This window comes from Chlorocebus sabaeus, chromosome 8, assembly GCF_047675955.1.
Source record: "Chlorocebus sabaeus isolate Y175 chromosome 8, mChlSab1.0.hap1, whole genome shotgun sequence".
Taxonomy (NCBI): Eukaryota; Metazoa; Chordata; class Mammalia; order Primates; family Cercopithecidae; genus Chlorocebus; species Chlorocebus sabaeus.
The window spans coordinates 124,230,411-124,252,872 of record NC_132911.1 but is presented as its reverse complement, the minus strand read 5'-3'; the positions used below and the strand labels follow the sequence as shown (position 1 = coordinate 124,252,872).

Below are 22,462 nucleotides of genomic sequence, written 5' to 3'. Positions count from 1 at the left end.
GACATAAATTCACAACATATTATGTGAAAAGTAGGTTATAAATTAATGCACACACAACACACACATACGCATAACAACATATTATATGATTCCAATTTTGAAAATATTTAAAAAATAATTACATATATTTTTAAAATATAGCAGTTATATTTAGACAGTAGGGGGGAATGTCGGTAATTTTTTTTCATTCTTCTTTGTATTTTCTGCATTTTCCAAATTTTCTACCACGGGAAAAGATACTTTTTTTCCTGGGAGACTGTACTTAGTGTCATTTTCATTATGCCTTATTTTCACAATTTATCTTGTTTCTTAATTTTTGTTACCAAATAAACATTAATAGCCCAACAATGGTGGCTCCAGGACTGAGGCCTGTTTGGATTTCTTTTGCCAATACTCTCTAAATCGGGAGCAGTCCAATAAACTATGTTGTTGGAACACATGGGAAAAGCCATTGGCAGTATCTTACTTATATCTAAGAAATGCACAGCCTAACTTAGTACACCTAACAACAAAGACATGAATTCCAAAAAGTAAAAAAAAAAAAATTGTTTATTGTAATAATTAAATAACCAAGAGTAAACATTTTAAAACATATAAAAATAACTTTAACATTAAAATATAGTAACACTGTACAAAATATGTATCTAATTAAAAATACATTTATGTAGCATCCCCAAAACTATACAAATATAGAATATTCATGAAATCTTTAGAAATATAACATCTATTCTTTGAATAAAGTTTAAAATTTGTTTATAATTTTCAAACTTAAAAAAGTAGTAAATAATAGCTCCATCCAATTTATAATTGTCTTAAAGAGAATGATTCTGTATCACTTCTTGCTTGTCTTTTCTAATACCCATTCAATCACCTAGGAGGAGAAAAATATGATTGTAGTAGATTTCTATTGAAAACACAAGTAATAGAAAAATACACGGTCAAAACTTCAAAAGAACATGGTAGAAAAGTTATAATAAAAAGGAAGATACTGAAATCTTATACTAAAAAACACATTTTATTTTGTAATGGAAGAACATTTTTGTTGGACTTCCAATACTGAGTATAATATTGTCCTCACTGGATGAAATGAAGATTCTGCTCCATTTTCTCACCTTTATATGAAAATATGTTTCAAATGATCAATCAAATAAACTAAACTTTGAAAATAGCTAACCAAAAATGGACTGGTTTTTCCGGCACGTCAGATAATTTATTTTTTCTTTTGCTTTCTTAGCATCACTTTGGAAACTCTTTTGTTGACAGACTAACCTATTAAATACTATAAAATACTCAGCCTATATAAGCCTATTATTAAGTTTCTTAAAGAGTTTTCATAGGGACAGAGTTGAAAAAGACCAGTAACTAATTATTGCTGCATATATAACGGCATCAGAGCAACCCTGAAATAAAACACCAATTTAATTGAATATAGCTTCTTGGGAATAACTTTACCTGTACAGCATTGTTGTTTGCTGTTTTCTTCATTTCTTCAAATAGACCCCTTGAAGTTTTAAGATCCTAAACATAATAAAATACAGCATTTTACAATATGCACATTAAATTACAAAGAACAACTCATTATTATTAAATACACTTGAGATTATCCTAAATCATTCTACAAGTATCAATGTGATTAGGGACAGACTACAAAAAAAAAAAAAAATCTAAGTACTAGGTTATAATTTAGTTCCATTCTGAAATATCAAAATACTCCAACCAAAATACATACACATATACGTAAGTTCATCTCACTCTCATCTCCTATTCCCAATAGAGCGGACCTAAAATCACTCCCACCCTCCACCGTGAGCATCCACTAATGCTGCATTACTCAAGAAACAAACATATGGTTTGTATTTATTTATCAGGTAAAATATATTTTTTCTTCATTTTGGCTATTTGACTCCATCATAAAGAAGAATGACATACAAAAGGAAACTGATGTCTCACTTTTAAAAATTTAGTGATTATATCAAATTGCAAAGTAAAAGAAACTGAACTGTATTTAAAAAGATAAGAAGCAGTTATCTGTTGTACTTCCAAGTTACGCTCCATAAAGGCAGTCACTTTCAATTCTTTCAGGTTTTTCCCTTACTTATACCTTAATGTTTCTAACTACTATGCTTATGTTGCTACTTGGTGATTAAACACTTTTAGACAGAGATTACTGATGTTAGGGAGAACGGTCATGGATTCAGGTCTCGTACACAAAACCTTCCTACTCTTCCTTTCAAGAACAGTTGTATCGCAATTTTTGATTAGTAAATAGGCAGTGTTTGCGCTATTGTATCTATGTAAATACTTTCAATTGTGTGCTAATTAATGTATTATGGTTATAATTTACCTTTCTTCCAATATTCTATTTATCCTGTTAACTACTGTTAGCTTTTTCATTTGCTCAGCTTTCCATGTATATAATTCTGGATTTTTCGTCCCTAAATACTGGCAATAAATGGGCTAAATGTACAGCAAAGTTTTTTCAAGCCCTGAAGTATACGGGATAATCTCTCAGTTCAGCTTCCTTTCTGCTTTTGGTCTTTTTAATTAAATCTTTTAAACCTGGAGATCTTTCTCCCATAGCCTCCTCTAATTTGTCCTAGTTGCTGCCTAGGCCTGGTACTATTAGGACTTGTCTTTTCCATTTTAGATTAGTTTTTGTTTTGTTTCGTGATTTAGTCCCTTGTTCTGCTGAACTTCATCGTCTAGCAGATTCCTCAAAAGGGTAAAACAAATTCTTTTTCAGATATTCCATGTTTCAGTGTATCTTCATTAAATCCTCATATCGGACTGCATTCCAGACTGGGTATAGAATACTAGGTAAGTCGCTTTCCCTCAGAAGTTTCTTTTCTTTTTTCTTTTTTTAATTCTAGAAATACAAATCCCTCAGAATTTGAAGATACTTTTCTACTATCCTCTAGCATACAGTGTTACTGTGGAGAAGTCCAATGCCATTCTGATTATTGATTCACTATATATAAACTAGATTATCTCCTGGCAAGCTTTTAGAAAATGTTCTCTCTGTGCTAAGAAGTGTGAAATTCCACAATTATGTGACTCGCTGAAGAATTTTCATTCACTGGTTTGGACAAGCTAGGAGGCTTGTGTCCAGTCCTGGAAAAGTTTGTTACATTTTTGAACAAGTTTCTCTCTTCTAAACTTTGGGAATAAAGTAGAGAAGATTGTTCAAAAAATGTAAAATTCATATTATTAGCATTTTGGATCTTCTGTATTAATCGTCCAATTTTCTTGTCCTGGATTCAATGTTTTTGTCATTTGATTCTAATTTCCGGTAAATTTTTTTTCATCTCAACTGTTCAGCCTTTCCATTTAACTGATTTTATCATATTATTAATTTTACAGAGCTTTCATGTTTTATGCTTTTTTTGGAAACAGCATCCTGTTCTCGTTTTATGGATGCGATTACCTTCTTTCTATGAGAATTATAGTTTTTATGAAGTTTTCTTCAACTTCCTGCTTCTTCAGAGTTCCCTTTATTCCTTTATGTTTTGGCATCAATTGTGTTAGAAGCTTTCCTCAAAGCCTCTAAGGAAGCTGTCCTTAGAGGACAGCTTCTAGTGTCCTCTAGTCATATTTAAAAGTGAGACACTAAAAATCTGACTGGAAGTTCTGTGCAGAGATTGTCACTGGTTTCTTTTCAAGGTAGAGTGACAAGATGGCCATTTGGCTTTTCCACTGCAGCTTCCAGTATTTTCCCCAGTGACTATTTCCTGCACTGTCACTGAGGTGGCTGGAAAAACCTATGCATGATAGACCTTGTAGTTAACATTGTGGGAGAAGGGCATGCCGAGCAAGTTGGACAATCCCCAGGTCACTTTGTAGATAGATCTTTATTTAACTCCCTTGCTTTCTATGTGGACCCTTGCCCCTGCTTTCCATGATACCTGGTGTCTTCAAATCATGAGCACCTCAGGTTCTGTGGAATTAACATGCTTCTCACTAGTATTCCACTAGGGACCCAATTAGATTGTAACTCTTTTCACTTTCTTACACCACACTTCCATGTGCTTTTTTGTTATTGTTCAACATGTATTAAAAACATTTCTAGTTTTTTCTTGTCCTTTCTCTTGGATATGTGATAAATCTGCAGTTTTAACCAGAAACCCACAGATAACTGATTCAGGTCAGAAACTCTTAAGGCTGGACATAATCTAACATCGTCTAAGTTTTAGAAAACCATCATCTGAGTGGTTGATGTGTCCAATGTCTTACAACTAGCTGATAATGGATCCAAAATTGGAAACTGAGTGTTTTGATATTTAGTCCAGTAGCCTTTTTACTACACAGTCATCCCTTTTGTCTCTGCGAAGGACTGATTCCATGATTCCACTGAGAATACCAAAATCTGCCGATAGTCAAGTCCCTTATATAAAATGGTGTAGCATTTGCATATAACCTATACACATTTTCCCATACACATTTTAAAAAATCTGGACATGTTCAGTACAGATGCAACATCCTTTTCTTTTTCCAGAACATTTTCAATTTGCAGTTAATCCATGGATATGGAACACATGGATATAGAACCCACAGATATGGAGGGCCAATTATATTAAAAAATTAATAATTAAACATATTTTGAAGCTTATTAACTATAAGTCAAACACATGTTAGGGGAAACAGGATATTGGTTAAAATGTAGCTTTCTATATATGAGAACTCAAATCAAAACAAATATAAAGTATTTTGGCTTCATTTTTTCTATCTCCATCATTTAATAAATCTGGCAGCAAGAATATGCTCTCAGTATAAAAAATACTCAAACTTTTTTTTTTATGTCAAACAGGAACATTAGAACATGAACCAAATTTTGCCATTAGTAGAGAAGACACTGTACCTTTAGATAGAACTTAGAGATTTCAAAGAGACGCTGGCTGCATGCAGTGAAACATTCATGGGTCTCGCTAATACTGTGTTTCTTCAGGGTTTCAGTAACGACTTCTTTCAGTATCTTGAACAGAACATAACATATGACTAATATTTCTTAGAAGAGTAACAAACCTATTATTTCAGCTTTAGAGTTCAATCCTGTGAATTACACAATCATTTTGCTGTGCTAAAAGACAGACATATTCATTAAGACAAAATGAGAAAAAAAGATATCTAACATTTACATGGTCAGAAGTGTCACAGGAATAAAACGTTAGCAGGAAATGACTAGAGTGTCTTAAGAACGAACTCAAATCATGAGTTCTGAATTGATATCTGAGTGTTAAAGTTACACACAGCAGGGATATGTAAGCTTATATTTATTTTTTATTACGGAAAATTTCAAGCATAGAAAAGTAGAGAATATTTGACACACAGAATATTTTATAACAAACTTCTATCTTGATATATCTTTTAACCAGCTTCAAGTATGATTAATCTGTAGCTAATCTTGTTTCATTTATATCCCCACCTATTTTCCTATCATCCTTCTTACACCAGTGAATTCTAGACATCGTTTCATTTCATTCATAAATTTTTTTAGACATATATTTTAATCAAATTTAAAAAGACTTCCCATGTAGAACTAAGAAAAATGGGAAATAAATCTTTACCCGTGTGTGTTTCTGTGATCTTGATTCCTTAATTTGCCTTGATGTTTTTGATTCATGCACACTTTTTTGACCTGAGCTGGTCTTTATAGCAAGTTTTGGAGTTTCACAGCTAGGAACTGGAACCAATGGACAAGTCACTGGTAAGGACCGCTCTGTTTGTGGCTTTCTGGATGTCACATGATGATGATGGTGATTACTGTTACCACTTGTCTGAGAAAGAAGAGACTCTGAACTTTCAGATTTCACAAGTCTACAGTAGGAGAAAAAAATCAAGAACGTAGATTAAGCAAATCAACATCGAAGTTCACTTTCTGTCTTAAATGTTACCACTATATCCATTATGACATAAATTCAAGAAAAGCAAACAAAGTTTATTGCTATTACTGCCTTAAGTAAGCAATAAACATCACATTATAAAGTTGTTCCTTAGTTCTTTAGACGAGTAACTAAAACATAGAAGGTAATGAATAGCAAACTAGGATTTTGGCTAATAGAGAAAGTAAATATAAGTAACTATCTATCTATCTAGCTAGCTAGCTATACTCTCTCTCATTCTCTAATTTACAATTTCTCAAATAAATCAGCTATGCATGCCGAGAGTGCTGCTATTTATAGATGTAATACTAATCTGTTAAATACTTATACTTTTCTGTTAAGATAATTTGAACAGAAACACCACAACCTGTATCTTCTTATACCCATGGAACTCCCTTGCAAAATAATAGTGTTAAAACAAATACAAATAAACTATAAAACTGGCTCATACTTCAATCTTCCTAAAATGTTTACATTTGTTCCCGACAAGACCCAAATTTTTCTCTTTACAAGATAGGGTCTTATAGCCCTCAGTTCTGCTGACCCAGAGGCCACAGTGTACTTTCCTTTTAAGAACACATATATTTTTATTAGCCACAGGTCAGAAATAAGAAATACGGCTATAAATATAGTACCCCAAATGTTACTGTTGCTCTTTAGTTTTATCAGGTATAAAAAGTACCACGAATTTATAAAGTCCTCATAAAAACGACTGAGTTCTTCCATATCAGGGTAATAGTATTCTAACTTTTTAAACTATTCAAAAAAAGATCTGAAAGTTATATTTTCATATAGTTCATACTTTTTGCAAGGTTTAATTAAATACAATAAGAATTCAAGCCTTGCTTTAGATGCCAAGAACCTAAGTTTGACAAAGGTTCTAAAAATAACATCAATTCAATAGAAATTAGTGTTCACTACATAAACTTCTAACTTCTGTTCAAGTATCTGGACATTTTATTTAGTTAGCAAAAAAAACGCATCCAGAAAAGTTTCATATATCATTATGTAGAGTTTAAAGCTATATTTTATATGTAACAGGTGTTTTAAAAATGGTACCTCATGGAATCTCTTGCTCAAGGGAACAATGCAGGCAGGAATCTGAGGGGAAGGGAAGGAAGAGCTAATGGGAGAACTCCCATCCCCAAACAGTCTCTTCAACAGACCAGCTCAGCAGCTTAATCTATGGGGTGAAATCTCTACTGTTCCACAGCTTAAAAGCTTTACAATCCATTGTGCTCATGGACTGTATATTAGCACATAAAGCAAGAAACTGTGTTTTTTTTCTGAATCATTTTTTATAACTTATAAGCAAAATCATCAACAGCTCATAAAATAAACTTGCCATGAAGAAATTAATCTGAAAGACTAATATAAAATAAAAATCCTCTAGAGACTAAAATACTTTGTGTTGAGATACTATTTATGTGCTTGTAATATAACACCTTTTTCTGGGATAAAGACAATTCAGATCTTTAGATCTCCGTTTCAATCGGGATACTTCGGTTCGAAGTTCATTTTGTAAAACTTCTCCGTCAGGGACACTTCCAGGTTCTGACGAAACTGCAGGAGATGGAAGAGGGCTCAACACAGTAGGTACTGGAAAACTTTCTCTGGTGCAGGTGGTTTGAGTTTCATAACGAATAAGACGAGACTGAAGTTCAGAAAATCCTCCATCTCTTTCCAAAGCTTTTCGGTCGTCCAAACAATACCTAAAATGAGTGAAAGAGCATTAAAATGTAAACCTCCATAAGAGCAACAGACTTTCCACTTTCAATTAGAGAATAGCAGGACATTTACTTTGAGAGTTCTTGACTAATTTCCTAATAATTGCTGGAAGGTTGACGGGCTGGCCTATTTCCCTCCCAAGTTCAGTTTTCTTCTAGTTTGCTATATGACATGGCAAAAGATTAAAAAATGTGAAGTACAATCTGATTTCTCTTTCACTGGTGTTTCTGGGCAACAGATTAAGTTAATCCTTCAGCTTATTTTCAAAATAATACAGTTGCTGTTTTAATGCTTTTTAAAACTCTACCAACCTCTGATGTCTCAGCATGGCTGATACATGACAACATGAACTGCTGTCTTCTGTTAGAAAGGGCAAGTTTATTCTCAACACAAAGATTAAAAGGGTATAAAGGCATTCTAAACAGGCTCACCAAACAGCTTAGAACATTTCAAATTTTTTCTTTGAAACTCAGTTCCCACCTTATTAACTGATTGACAGATTTTCCTTCAAACACTTCGGCTGTCTGTGCATGTGGTTTCTAGCTGAATCTGATTCAGGGCATCAATGAAATGTTAGCTCAGTGAATGCTTCTGGACTCAAAGAAATCCTAGGTTGTTAAGTACAACAAACAAGGATATCAGGAAGATCACCTAGGAGCTGTGTGACCTTGGAAAACTCTTCACATTCTTCCCTTTCTACAACTGCATTTAAAAAACACAAATGGCTTCACATATGTGATGGCAGCACTGTACAAATTAAAACCTTTCTCTGTGCTCTGTCATTTTTACCTGCAAAAGTCTAAGATACTGCCTAAAATCAGATTTTTGTATCCAAAAGATTTTAGTTCAACTCCCAAAGAGTGTATCATTTCCTGAACATCTGACTGTTTGATGGAGGTTTTAAGAACCTTATCTTTCCCTTGTGACACTTACATATTTGACACAACAGACTCCATGGATTTAAATCCAGGCTCCTCTATTTATTAGCTGTGTGAACTTGGCTAAATTACTTAACTTTATCTATGACTCTGTTGCTTCATCTGCAAAATGAGAATTATAGTACTTATCTGAAAAAGCTATTGTGATAATTCCTTGAATTGTATACATAAACACTTAGAATCAGTGCCTGAAACATGCAAGCAGGCAGTCAAGAAATGTATGCTACTATTATTGTTATCATCATCATTAGATTTATTTTCTAGCACAGTAAAGCTGGCAGTATGCTGATAATATGTAGCACAGCCAGAATGTAAACCCAGGTTGGTGACTTCAGAGCCTGACTTTAGCCATTTTAGTATACTATCTCTATGTAAAGTGTAAGAATCACCTTACTCATGTTCAACACATGGCTGAGCATTAGAACCATCTGAAGAGCTTTTAAGAAATACCATGTGCTCATTGTTTCTGATTTAATTGGTTTAGGGTAATACTCAGTTACCAACAGTTTTAAAAATCTGCCTGGGTGATTCTTAAAAAAACTACTTAAATCCATAGAAACAGAGTAGAACAGTGGTTATGGGGATGGGGAAGGTTATGGAAAGATGTAGATTAAAGGGTACAAAGTTGCAGAGTTATATAGGATGAATAAATCTAGAAATCTAGTGTATAGTATAAGGACTATAGTTAATCATATGTACTATATATTGAAAATTTGCTAAGAGAGCAGACTTTGGGTGCTCTCAGCACACAAGAGGTAAGTATGTGAGACGATAGTTATGTTAATTTGCTTGGCTACAGTGATCATTTCACTATGCATACACACATCAAAACATCTTATTATATTAAAATATTAAAAATACACACTTTTTAAAAATCCTACCTAGATGATTCTAAAGTATAACTAGGACTGAAAAATCTCTGATCTACTCAAACAGTGTAATTTAACAGGTGACAAAACTAAACTAAATCCAAATGTGAGTTGGTGGCAGAGCAGGGAGTAGAACCTAGGTCTCTGGCATCTCTCTAGCTAATATTCTTTCTCTAGTCTGTTGTTTAAGAAACGTATTTCATTAAAAATCAGAAGCAACCCTAAGGGTTACTGATGAGTCCTACTTCTATCATGGGTAATTGGTAGAATCTAGAGTAAAATTAGAACCATGAATTTCAAGAGTCTGGTAAGAGGCAATATAATGCCTGATAAGCTTGAATACAGAAAATTTTTGAGAGAAAAGATGCATATTTTGATTATAAGATGAATATTTCTTTCTACCCTAAGATTTTATTTCTAAGATGCAGATTTTTTTTCTTCCAGTTTTAACATCTCTTGATCACAGCTGTTCATAATGTCATGGCTTCAACTGAATTATGCACATTGTACATCTTGATGTTAATTGCCATTTAAAATATCTTTAGATTATACTATGATTTGTCATTGGAACAAAAATTTACTTTGTAAATTAGAGAAAAGAAACAGTGAGGCAGGAGGCAGGGTGTATATTTGATATTAGTGAAGTAAAAATTTATTGTTGGATGAATGACTACAATCCCATATTTTCTTATAAAACAATAAGCAAATGCTTTATGGGTCCTAACAAAGAAAAATACCCATAAGACGATGAAGCTGTTTTTGTTTTGTAAATAAGAAATAGACAAAATACTGCCCATCACACACTAACCAATACCAATGAAGGCAGGAGAAACTGACAAATCTCTTGGAATAGATGAAGGAAATTTCAAAGCAATGAGAGCCTGGTATGATCAAATGATTGTCAGAGTATGACAGCAGAGTTTAATTTGCTGTTCAATAAAACAGTGCATTTTATAATTAATGGAATCTTAAATTCCAGGATAGGGTAAATAAGTGAAAAAACAAACAAGCCAACAGTGGTTAATATTTTATTTTGCCTTAAAAAACACTGTTTTGCTCCCATGCAATTAACACATTTTTTCCAAATATTCCTTTGTATCAGAGAAAGAGCTCCAGGGTTTTAAAGGCCCACAACAACATAAGAGAACTTTCTTTGTAGTTTCATATTTACTTTAAAATGTTACTTGAATTTGTTTCTACTCCATAATCTATGCTGAACATAAATCGGCTCTCATACTATACACCCAAACCTTCTTGAAAAAGACATGTTTCGGAATTCATGGTCCTCACCTCCTACAACTTTGTCAGCCTAGTCTCAATGTCCCCAGTTTAATGAGCATAAATTTACAGTAAAAAAAAAGTGAGTCACAGATAGATTTGTTTGTTTATGGGAGTAGGTAGGTAGTGGAGAAGAGAATTACTTTTTACAGTGAATCAGAATTTCAGAACATTGTATAAGTTAATAAAGCTCTGAGTAGATTTAAGCCCATCAGGGCACAGTACTCAAATAAGTCTTAATTTAACATTTTGATAAATGATCATGAAGAACATACCCTTGAAAAATTTTATAAATTTGTATATATCAAGACTTTTTCTATAGTAAATTAAAAACAGCAGGAAAAAAAGAGTAGAGAGATGGAGATGCAGAATAAACAAAACTAAATTAAAATTTTAGGAAAAATAATCTAAATAAGATTATATGATGGACACTTTAGTCAGCAGTTAAAATGTAATTATTGTAGCTTATTTTATTCAAATCAGTGCTTTAGTGTGTGTATAGGGCCGAAGAAGTGAAAAACAGATGTGTCCTGGGGTATTCTGGCCATGTAGCAAAGCGAATGTTAATACTAGTACATTTTCTCAACAGTGAACACTATTTTTCATAATAATATAAACACTGTTGACTGGTTTCAACTTTCACATTCAAATTAAATACAAAACGACTAAAATTTTTAATTAGTTTCCTTTCATAGATTAGGAGGTCCTAATATTCTTATCAAAGTGGGGGAGATACTGCTGTATAGCTGATGGAATAAGAAGGAGAAGTTTAAGTATATATATATTTAAAAACATGAAAGTAAATAGCGGAGAGCTCAAATTGAGAAGAACCAAATCTTCATAGTAGAGTCAATATTTTATATTGTGACAGTTAAAAATATTGACATAAGGATATTTTTTAAAATGAGAGATAACAACCAGGGAAACTAAACCAAACAAATAAAATATTTTTTTTTCTAAAAACTGGGACTGCAGGTAGGTAGTAATAAGAAAAGGAATTGTTGGTTTTCCTTATGAACTTTTCTGTAATGTTTAATTTCTAGGTCTTTAATAAAATCAAAAGGAGGAACACAGAAAAATATATCCTATTAATCAAATGTTTATGTAGTAGAACAAGATGTTCCCACTTACATTTAATAAACTTAGTATAAATGAAAAGTAAAATTTTGGGCCAGGTGTGGTGGCTCAAGCCCGTAATCTCAGCACTTTCTAGGGCCAAGGCAGGTGGATTACTTGAGGCTAGGAGTTCAAGACCACCTAGCCAACATGGCTAAATCTTGTCTCTACTAAAAATATGAAAATTAGCCAGGCATGGTGGTGCATGCCTGTAATCCCAGTTACTCGGGAGGCTGAGGCATGAGAATCACTTGAACCCAGGAAACGGAGGTTGCAGTGAGCTAAGATTGTGCCACTGTACTCCAGCCTGGGCGAAAAAGTGAGATTCTGTCTGAAAAAGAAAAAAGAAAAGTAAAATTGTGTAATCAAAGCACAGAAGGATATATGGCTAAAAACATAGTTTAAGTAAAAGCTTAAGCTAAATTTAAGGCTATTTGGGAAACATCCCTACCTTTTTCATGTTAAAGGGAGAACAGTAATCCTCTCAAACAAGGAATCTTTTAGTCAAATATCAGAACTAAAAAGACAGATCAGGTGGCATTTCTTATCTTTTTATAATTTAGTAGTTATCTCTGAGTTGCCTATCTGTTCACAAAACAATTTAAAAATCTTATCTTACCATTTAGATTCAAATCAGCATTTCATACAGGACTTCTTTTAGAAATAATTCATTATTGAATGTTATACTTCATATTGCTAATTTCAAAGTCTTCAAAATCTTTTTTTTTTTTTTTTTTTTTTTCTGAGACAGGGTCTCATTCTGTCACCCGGCTGGAGTGCAGTGGCATGGTCATGGCTCACTGCAGCCTCAATCTCCCAAAATCAATTGATCCTCCTGCCTCAGCATCCTGAGTAGCTAGGACTACAGGCACACACACACCCCACTATGCCCAGCTAATTTTTGTATTTTTTTGTAGAGACAAGGTTTCACCATGTTGCCCAGACTGGTCTCAAACTCCTGGGCTCAAGCAATCCACCTGCCTCGGCTTCTCAGAATGTTGGGATTACAGATGTTAGCCACCGTGCCTGGACTCAAATTCTTATTTCAATTATTTTTCACACAGACAGATATTTAATGTTGTTGGATGTATCGATATTTCGTTCCTTGTTATAGTTGAATAGTATTGCTTTATATAAATATACCACAGTTTATCTATTTTCCTGTTGATATCCTCCTAGGCTCTTTCCAGTTTGAGGATATTGAGAATTAAACTATTACATGCATACTTGTATAAGTTTTCTCTTGGAAAAATGTCTAGTATTGAAATGCTGGGCCCTATCTAACAATTTCTGAGCAACTATAATGTAATTGGTGACCAGAAAATATTAATGTGACCCATAGTGTGAATATACATTTATAACATAGGAACCAAAACAATTTTGATTAAAATATCTAGTAGCTAATAACAAGATGCTTAAATGCTGTTAAGCTTATTAATCATCAAGGAACTTCTTCAACAGAGGACAAATTATTTTTATATGCACTGCTTTGCTTTTTGAGGTTTTTGACATATCCTCTTGGTCTCTGTCTCAATTTATATCATTTTATTAAAGTCACTCTTCACACAAGACAGACTGTATCAACAACATACAGAAGAGTAAAGTACAAATTAAAAACTTACTCAATTCCATGATAATGACATACTGAGGCTTTCTCAAAAGGTAAGATCTGAAGTTTCCCAGGACTAAGTTCTGGTGTCAAAACAAAAGTCTTTTCCCTGAAACAAAAAGTTTTTCATTTGTATTCAAAGTTTATTTACTGACAAATAGAAAGTTAAAGAAAGTATCTAATGAAACAAATCTGACCTTTTCCTCTATAACTGAATTTTATATGGGATAAAGGTTAAGGCACACCAGAAAGTATAAGAAGGAAATGAAGCAAGGTTAGGCCCTGACTTTCGTCACTTACATTTTCTGTACTTCAAGTAGGTTATGATGTTATTTATTGCACAAAACTATTCTGAGAAATGGGTAAACAAAAGTGGAATTTGGTTTATAATGGAAATTTAAGAAGCAGTATTATTTATTTCTTTTTTTTGGAGTCTCACTCTGTCGCCCAGGCTGGGGTGCAGTGGTATGATCTCGCCTTCCTGCAACTTACGCCTCCTGGGTTCTAGCGTTTCTCCTGCCTCCTCCTCCCCTACTCAGGAGGAGCTGGGATTACAGGCACCTGCTACCATGCCCAGCTAATTTTTGTGTTTTTAGTAGAGACAGGGTTTTATCATGTTGGCCAGGCTGGTCTCGAACTCCTGACTTCAAGTGATCCGCCAGCCTCGGCCTCCCAAAGTGTTGGGATTACAGGCATGTAATCCAAGAAGCATCCAGCCAAGAAGCAGCATTATTTCTAGAAGATTTTTTCCTTGGTAGAGTAAACTAAACTTTAGGCATTTAGTTAAATCCTTTTCTGCAGAGGAATAATTAAAGTCAACTTGAATCTTTGGTAACAATAAAAGTATTTACTTCCTACTATCACACATGTGGGACCCAGATCTTTCTTTGCCTGAGAATGTAGTCACTGACACCTACTTTAAGAGGCAGGAACTTTTTAAGTATCAGAGGGTATAGAGACTAACTGCTGATTTCAGTTCTTTTTCTGAAGTAGGTTTTCAATCAGTTGCCATGTTAGAACTAACCATATGTCGAGTTTATATAAAATATTCATGCTCAAGCCTTTCCACACCTAGAACTACAGAGATATATCAAAATCTGGGAAAGAAGAGGATCACTGCAATTAGATTAAGCTCTTTGGGTTATTCTGATAAATCATCCTTCTCTAAGTTGGAAACCACTGTTGTAATGTAATGGATCATGGTCCTGAAGCTCAGAACTTCAGGAAATGGGGAAATCATGCAACAGTGGTCTTTAAATAGTTAATAGGTAAAATGAATACAAGGGGCTGACCGGGCATGGTGGCTCACGCCTGTAATCCCAGCACTTTGGGAGGCTGAAGCGGGTGGATCGCCTAAGGTCAGGAGTTTGAGACCAGTCAGGTAAACATGGCGAAACTCTGTCTCTACTAAAAGTACAAAAATTATCCAGGCGTGGTGGTGTGTGTCTGTAATCCCAGCTACTCAGGAGGCTGAGGTAGGAGAATCGCTTGAATCCAGGAGGCAGAGGTTGCAGTGAGCTGAGATCACGACACTGCACTCCAGCCTCCCAAGTGACAGAGCAAGACTCCGTGCCCCCAACAACAACAAAAATAAAAATGGAAGGAAGGAAGGAAGGAAGGAAGGAAGGAAGGAAGGAAGGAAGGAAGGAAGGAAGGAAGGAAGGAAAGAAAGAAAGAAAGAAAGAAAGAAAGAAAGAAAGAAAGAAAGAAAGAAAGAAAGAAAGAAAGAAAGAAAGAAAGAAAGAAAGAGAGAGAGAAAGAAAGAAAGGAGGGAAGGAAGGAAGGAAGGAAGGAAGGAAGGAAGGAAGGAAGGAAGACAGACTGACCAGGGGCTTGAGTTCAGAAGAGTTGGAAATGGTATGTAGAAGGGCAAATAAATAGTAGAGTACCAAGAATAAATTTGCTGTCACATTTCCCCCACTATGACATTAGTAATGAAAACTGTCCTGCCACTGAAAATTATCTAGGGTACTATGACAAGCATTTGAAATTATTACATTAAAATGTAAGATTCATGCCAATTAATGAATCCTAAAAAGCAGACATTATATTCAAATGCATCCATTTAAATTATTCCAAAAAAGTAACACTAGTAAATTATAATGACCCTAGTATTTCGATGATTATTAAAATAACTTTGTAAAATGGAAATCTTTAAGTATCTAGCATTTTACTTCTTTCCTTTACCATACTGTCTTCTCATTTCTCATATCAATCGCCCTCAGCAACCTTACCTATTTTTGTTTAATTTCACTCACAAGTTTTTCTTTCTAAAATAAACATGTTGATAAATATGTCAATGTTTATTATTTCCTTGGTATATACATGAGTCATATTTGTATTTTAACACAGCATTTTGGATGGCTTCTTGTGCAGGTAAACATTTAATAAGAGCATATAGGTTCCTGATTTATTACCATGAAAACTCATCCTTCAACTTTAATGTTAACAGAAGATACATTTGACAGCAATGCAGTTATTTACTAACACTTAAGAATCACATCAAATTTTCCTAAATAAATCACCTACAATTAGTTTCCAGAAAGAACTAACTTTGTCTCCTCTACAATGCATCTAGAAAGATATTCTGCCAGAAAGAGTACAACTTACATAAATAACTCAGTTTAGGCAAACTGACTGACTCTGACAGTTTGTGCTTAATGATTTCAAAGGACAATAATCCAATTAACTAAATAGATAAAAACATGTATATTTCTTTACTTTCTTGATTCCCACAACAAAACGTTATCCATCTTTCAAAGTTATGAGAAAAAAAATTACTCCAAAATTACACAATTTTTATGTCATTAAAATCATTAAGTCATTAAGACTCTCAAATTTTCGAAGTTGCTCTTTATCTCTCTCTCTAGTGAACATGCACATAAAGCAATAATGTTCCAGCAATATTTCTGAGATGTAATTGCCTTCGAATAACGCCTTTCCAAAATTCACCTTTAAAGGCAATATTTATCACAGTATAATTCAAATTAAGCTTGTAAAAGTGATCAAAGTGATCTACAATTTTTAAGGGCTTTTGGAAGGTTTTCAAAATAATGAATTAACAATTAAAAAGACATTAGAGTAATGAGTAAATTATTCAATTCTCACAGGTATTTGATGTCACAATTTTATGGGCAATTTTGTCAATGTCAGCAACATGCAGCATTTATTAACTAGTAACTTAGTGAAAACTGTCTTGGAAGTCAAATTAGTTGTAAATTATTCACGTAGAAACTGAATTCTTACTTGGTAATGTCATAGTTTCAAAAGCGTTTTTATTATACTTTCCTGTTCTTCAGGTGAAAGGTCATGCTTTTTGCTACTATTAGGCATGCCTGACAATGCTCATGCTGAGTAGTGGCAATATCAACACTAGAGTAACACAGAAAAGAGAACTAAAATCAAAATTTTATAAGTCAAAATTCCAATTTTTTATTAGAAAGTATTACTTTTGCATACCAAATAGAAGCTACTGACTTCTACAGGGAATATGGTGAGTTTGCTTTTCTTATTCCTGTTTCTCATAAGAGAAATAAAAGAGAATATAAATTCGATACCACAAAACAGTAGGATATTTTGCTAAGGTAAAAAGTGAAGATTAAGGCCAACAGACAAATATTAGGATCAAACTTATAAATTTTCCCTGAGTAGCACAGGGCATCAATTAACTAAGGAAATGAGACACAATTTTATTTAAAAGTAATTTTTTAAAAGTTAATTGTAAATTATAAGTTTATAACCTACCCCTTTTGAATGGGTAAAGGCTGAAGATCTCCAACGGGTAATCCATCTGAGGTAAAGTACTTCAGCAGTTCTTTAGCATCCAATAATGTGATTGAGTCCCGAGGACCCTCTTTGTGGCCCAGCAACTGTTCAGATGAATGAGGTAATGAACCACTTCTGGGAAAATAATGTTATGCAGATTTATTAAAAGTGGATTCAATCCAGAGAGAAGCCAGAGTCAGGAAAAAAAAAGTAAATTCAAATTCACTATAGTCAGGAACCAGAAAAATACAACAGGAACACTGGAGAATTAAACATTTAGGAAAGATAATAAAGTTAAATATTTGCAAATCACTTAGTTTCTATTTTTAAAACTCTTTAGGTCACAATAAAACTTGCAATTATCACATCAACAAGTAGTATTTTCACTATTTAAACAGAATTACACTATTAATGATGACCTATTATTCAGTGGTGTGAAGTTACCAATTCTATAAAACTTAAATCTAAATTCTCTTGTATGTTCTGAAATCCCACAATAACATAAATTTTTGAAGGAAGCAACTGAATGTTCCAATTTTCCATGAACTGGAAAGATTACTTGAAGCACAACCATGAAATGAGACAATAATCAGAAACCTCCCCAAAGTCTCTTGTAGCCATGATTCTGACATTATGAATAAGCACTGAATCATTATTATATACCTGAAATACATGCAGGACTTTATATTTTTTCAAACTACTTTTCATATAATATATTCTTAATACTCACAAGTTTCCTTGAAAAAGATGGAATAGGTCTTATCTCAAAATGAAATAATAACTAAAAATAAGTACTTTGTAAAGTGAAAATCACCACGCCAAGCTTAAAAAGCAATCATTATTCCTACTAGTCAAGTAAAGATGCTAACATACAAAAGCTTATATTATAGACTCAGGGTGATACAGCTATTTAAAATGACAGAACTAGACTAACTCCAAATTAGTTACTATTTCTACTCTATCACTCTATAAATGAAAAAACAAAAACTCACAGAAAGTTTTAAATACTGGAAAGTGAAAAACTGTAGTTTCAGTTAGATGTTTCCAGTTAGAGGTTTCACTATGCACTGAATCATAGATCACCATAGCTCTGTTACCATAGTATAAAGGAAATATTTCAACGTCTATACAGAAAATTAATTTCCTAACTTTATATTAATTCAACTATTTCCTGATAATTTTATTACTCAAATTAAGCATAATTACTGATAATGACATGATTAAAATACTGACATTACAGTTTTAAATATATTTCTATACATTAAGGGTCAATAAAATACTGACAGTGCCTCTTTCCTCTTCCTATTCCTTTGTTTTTAAAGTGAAAATATTAATCTAATAAAAACAGTCAACAAAACACTCAAATTTTCTCTGGACATCATACTCCAGCAGGGTAGGAGCTATAGAATGATTCTAATTTGTAAAGATACAGAACCATGTGCCTGTCTCAGTGTCAGCAGTGATGTCCCAGAATAATTTAGTGCTGGGTGAAGCACCAATACTTCCTGCCTACTGATACCCTAAAGTATGCTCTAAAGTGAAGCCTGACAAACATGCTCTACCCGGGCTCTCCCTTCTCCTAACATTAACATAAGTGAGAGACGTGGGGAACAGGACTAAACCTATGGAAAGAAAATACATGCCAACTACCTATAGAAAGCAACATGGTCCTAAATTCCTAGTTATGAACAGACAATCTAGGACCACTAGACACTGGAGAAAAATTACACATAAGAGAAAAACACCAGAAGAACAAATAAAACAGTTGCAAATGAAAATGAGATAATTCGAGAAACAGATAAAACAAGTTAAAAGAAAATTCTAATTAATATCCTTATAGTATCATCTCAAGTCTTATTAATAAAGGAATAGGTTACTAGAAAAAATATAGCAGAATAACAAGAGAAAATTATTAGAAATTTAAAATATGACTACCAAAAATTTTAACAGAAAAGATGAAAACAAAGGTAAAGGAAATTCCCAGAACATAAAGCAGAAAAGTTAAAGAGATAGAGTATTAAGAAAAAAATGAAATTAAGAAACATCAATCCAGAAAGTTTAATATTAATTAAAACAGGTATTTCAGAGAGAAAAGAAAAAAATAAAATGAAGGGAAGAATAGTATTAAAGAAATAAGATATTTATCAGAGCCACAAAAAGACAAAAGACTTGAATCTAAAACATCTCATACCATGGCCTCTTGTAATTTCAGAATATTAAAGAAAATAGAAAATTGTAAAAGTTTTAGAGACAAAATAAAATACCTATTGAGGAACAAAAATCGATCTAGCATCAGACTTCTCTTTAATATACGAAATCTAAGAAAATACAGAACTAATCTAAAACATAATCAAAAGAAATACCAGGTTAACAAATACGCAGGTAGAGTCAGTCAAGTTAGAGTAGGAACTCAGAGAGAAGAAAAACAAAAGTAAGAATTGTATATTGCAAACAGCATAAGGTTTAGAGATAGAAGATAAAAAGGGAAGAAAAATAGGGGTGTTAATTACTCATCTTTCCCAGTGGGAAGTTATAAGATGTCATCTAAAATTGGTAGGCAAGAAATTGAGGTTCTGTTGTGGGGAACCTGTACTTTTCTCACTCTTCTTTCTTGTCTTCTTCTGCCTAACCTATAAACACCAGGGATTCTTAAGGAGTGGTCTTAGCCTCCATTTCTTTTCGCCTCATGGTCTCATCATGTGACTTACCAACCATCATGTATTTGGAAAACTCTACTGATGATAACTCAAATTGAGTGAGTTCCAGATATCCCCACAGTCCACTTGTTATTTTCACTTGGATAATTCATAGATCAAATGTATCATCCCTAAAGAGGAATTCTTGATTTTTTCTCCCCAAAGCTGTCCTCACCCTAAGTTTCCACCCATTTACCCCAGAAGAACACCACTCACTCAACTGAAGCCAGAAATCTAAATCATCTTCAATGTTTCCTTTCCCTCTATTCCACATCTAATGCATCACAGGAAGCTTTTCACCAGCTTCCCACCAGCGTATCTCCCAAATTTGTTCTCCCAAATTTGTTCCCACTACTACTGCTCTAGTTTGAAATCAGTCATCTCTCACTCAGCCTACAGAAAGAGCCATCTGTCTCTCTGCTCTAATCTCTGCCTCCTGAAATTTATTTGCTGCAAGAAAGCGAAATTTTTGCAAAATCATATCCCATCACTCTTTCATATGAAATCCTTCCACCAATGCACTTACAATGAAATCCGAACTGTGTATGAGGACCTATTTGGTCCTGTGTGACTGAACGTACTTCACCCATTTATCCATTAGGTCTCAGTTCAAATATAACCTCTAAGAGGTCTCCCTGACCATCCACCTCATCTAAGTGAGTACTACCACTTCCTTCCCCACAACAAATAAAATTATTCTCCCCCAGTCTTTTTATTTCACTCATTACACACAGAATAATTTACAATTATTATATTTACTTGTCTAGTTACTTATTTTGATTGCTGCTGTCATTAAAAGGTAAGCTCTAGATGAGAGGGGCAGAGAAACAGCTTGTTCTTCCTCATATTCCCAGCGCCTGACACATGGTTGGTACTCAATAAATGTCTGTTTCATGTGTATGAAACAAAGTTATAGAAAGTAATAAAATACTATCCATGGAGAAGCTAAAAATAAAAATGTGATTTGTAATATTTGGGAGAAAAGTAATGTAAGAGAGCTTAGCTTCTCCACTTTTATTCCATCATTTAACAATTATGTACTAAGGGCCTACTATGTACTGAACCAAAATAACAAAAACAAAACAAAACAAAAAATCCTGCCTCCTATAGTTCATTAATAGGCACTGTATAAACATATATGAATGTAAAATAGGAACAGATCAAAGTGGTTCAAATGAGGCGAGTACTTCTACTTCGTTTTACATGTTCTTATAGTAAGATTTTTTTATGTCTTCATACACTGTGTATGTTTATTGGAGACAGTCTGAAAGGCTATACACCAAAATGTTCACTGTGATGACACAGACCTAGAAAGTACAAGTGCAGGGCAGAGCAAGATGAGTACTTCCTTTTTAATTGATATACTACTCTAGTGATTATCTATTCACAGTATGTATTTCTTTTATAATAAAACTATAAACTGCTCATATCTCATAAACATAATTTAACTATTTTTAAAAAGAGTTCATTCAAATTACTGAGCTATCATGTGCTTTACTACAGATTCAAATATTACCTCATTTTTTGTTTCGTTTTTTCAAAAGTTTCCAAATTTTGAAGAACATGCCTTTCTGGCCATTCCAGAGGATTGGTTTCCATTAGACTTGAGGAATTAGGTTCCACTGGACTAAAATCTAAAGTGAAAGAAATACACATAAGTCTGAAAAGTATTAACATACTGAATTTTGCTAATACAAATGTGTATTTATAGACACATACATATGTGTGTGTAAGTGTGTCAAAAGGCCATAGAAATGTTTGTTGCAAATAAAAATAAAATATCACCTCATAATAAAAGTTATAAGCTAAAATTTACAAAATTGTCTTAGCACTATTTAGGACTCCTATGGAATAAAAGCATAACTTTGTTATTTTGGGTGAAAATAGTTCTAAATGGAAAGAAGATAACACTATAGAGAATATATTGGATATTCTGTGTGATTTTCATACTAGAAATAGGAATTAGCACAAGTAGACCAAAACATTCATTGTTTAAAAAGAGATTACCTTATTCTTAAAACTACAATAATAATAGATAAGTTATGATGTTCTGATGTTCTCTCTGAGAAACCAAGATGCTTAAACATTCACACCTTCAAATCACTAACATTCAATGTTATTTTCTACTAATCAAATATTATATGTAAGAGTGTGCTTATCTTTCTAGATAATATGCTGCAGTGAACTACTATTGAGATTGCTGATAATATTGGGATTTTCAATGAAAACCTAAAGGGACAGTTTCCGGTCTTATTAGAAATTATTATTAATAGTATTAATATATTCAAACTGTTTTAACACTGGCAAAATTACTAACTGTGCTACTTTTTGGATTGCAAAACTATTTGGTTTTAGAATTGTTTTGAACACTGTTTTAATAAACTCACTGAGAATTACTGAACATTAGCTATTTGACTAACTATCAACATTAACAAAAATACTCATTTGAGAAAATAATGATTTGGTAAAGGAATTTTTCTTTTTCCCCCAGAGACGGAGTTTCACTCTGTCGCCCAGGCTGGAGTGCAATGGCATGATCTCAGCTCACTGCAACCTCTGACTCCTGGCTTCAAGTAATTCTCCTGCC

The 22,462-nt window shown here is 33.3% G+C and overlaps 1 protein-coding gene across 2 annotated transcripts in view; it reads right to left on the bottom strand.

Moving 5' to 3' along the window:
- Nucleotides 1-530: 530 nt before the first annotated feature.
- Nucleotides 531-22,462, bottom strand: part of MTBP (MDM2 binding protein) — a 78,050-nt gene continuing 56,118 nt past the window's right edge. The window contains exons 15-22 of one of the 2 annotated variants that reach the window (XM_008001448.3): nt 21,392-21,509; nt 17,159-17,314; nt 13,428-13,523; nt 7,322-7,588; nt 5,562-5,811; nt 4,856-4,969; nt 1,453-1,518; nt 531-871 (exon numbers count right to left, since the gene is read on the bottom strand). In XM_008001448.3, the coding sequence (XP_007999639.3) occupies nt 833-871; nt 1,453-1,518; nt 4,856-4,969; nt 5,562-5,811; nt 7,322-7,588; nt 13,428-13,523; nt 17,159-17,314; nt 21,392-21,509 (1,106 nt within the window). In that variant the 3' untranslated portion in view covers nt 531-832. The remainder of the gene's footprint in view (nt 872-1,452; nt 1,519-4,855; nt 4,970-5,561; nt 5,812-7,321; nt 7,589-13,427; nt 13,524-17,158; nt 17,315-21,391; nt 21,510-22,462) is intronic. The other variant, XM_008001450.3, reaches the window with a different exon arrangement.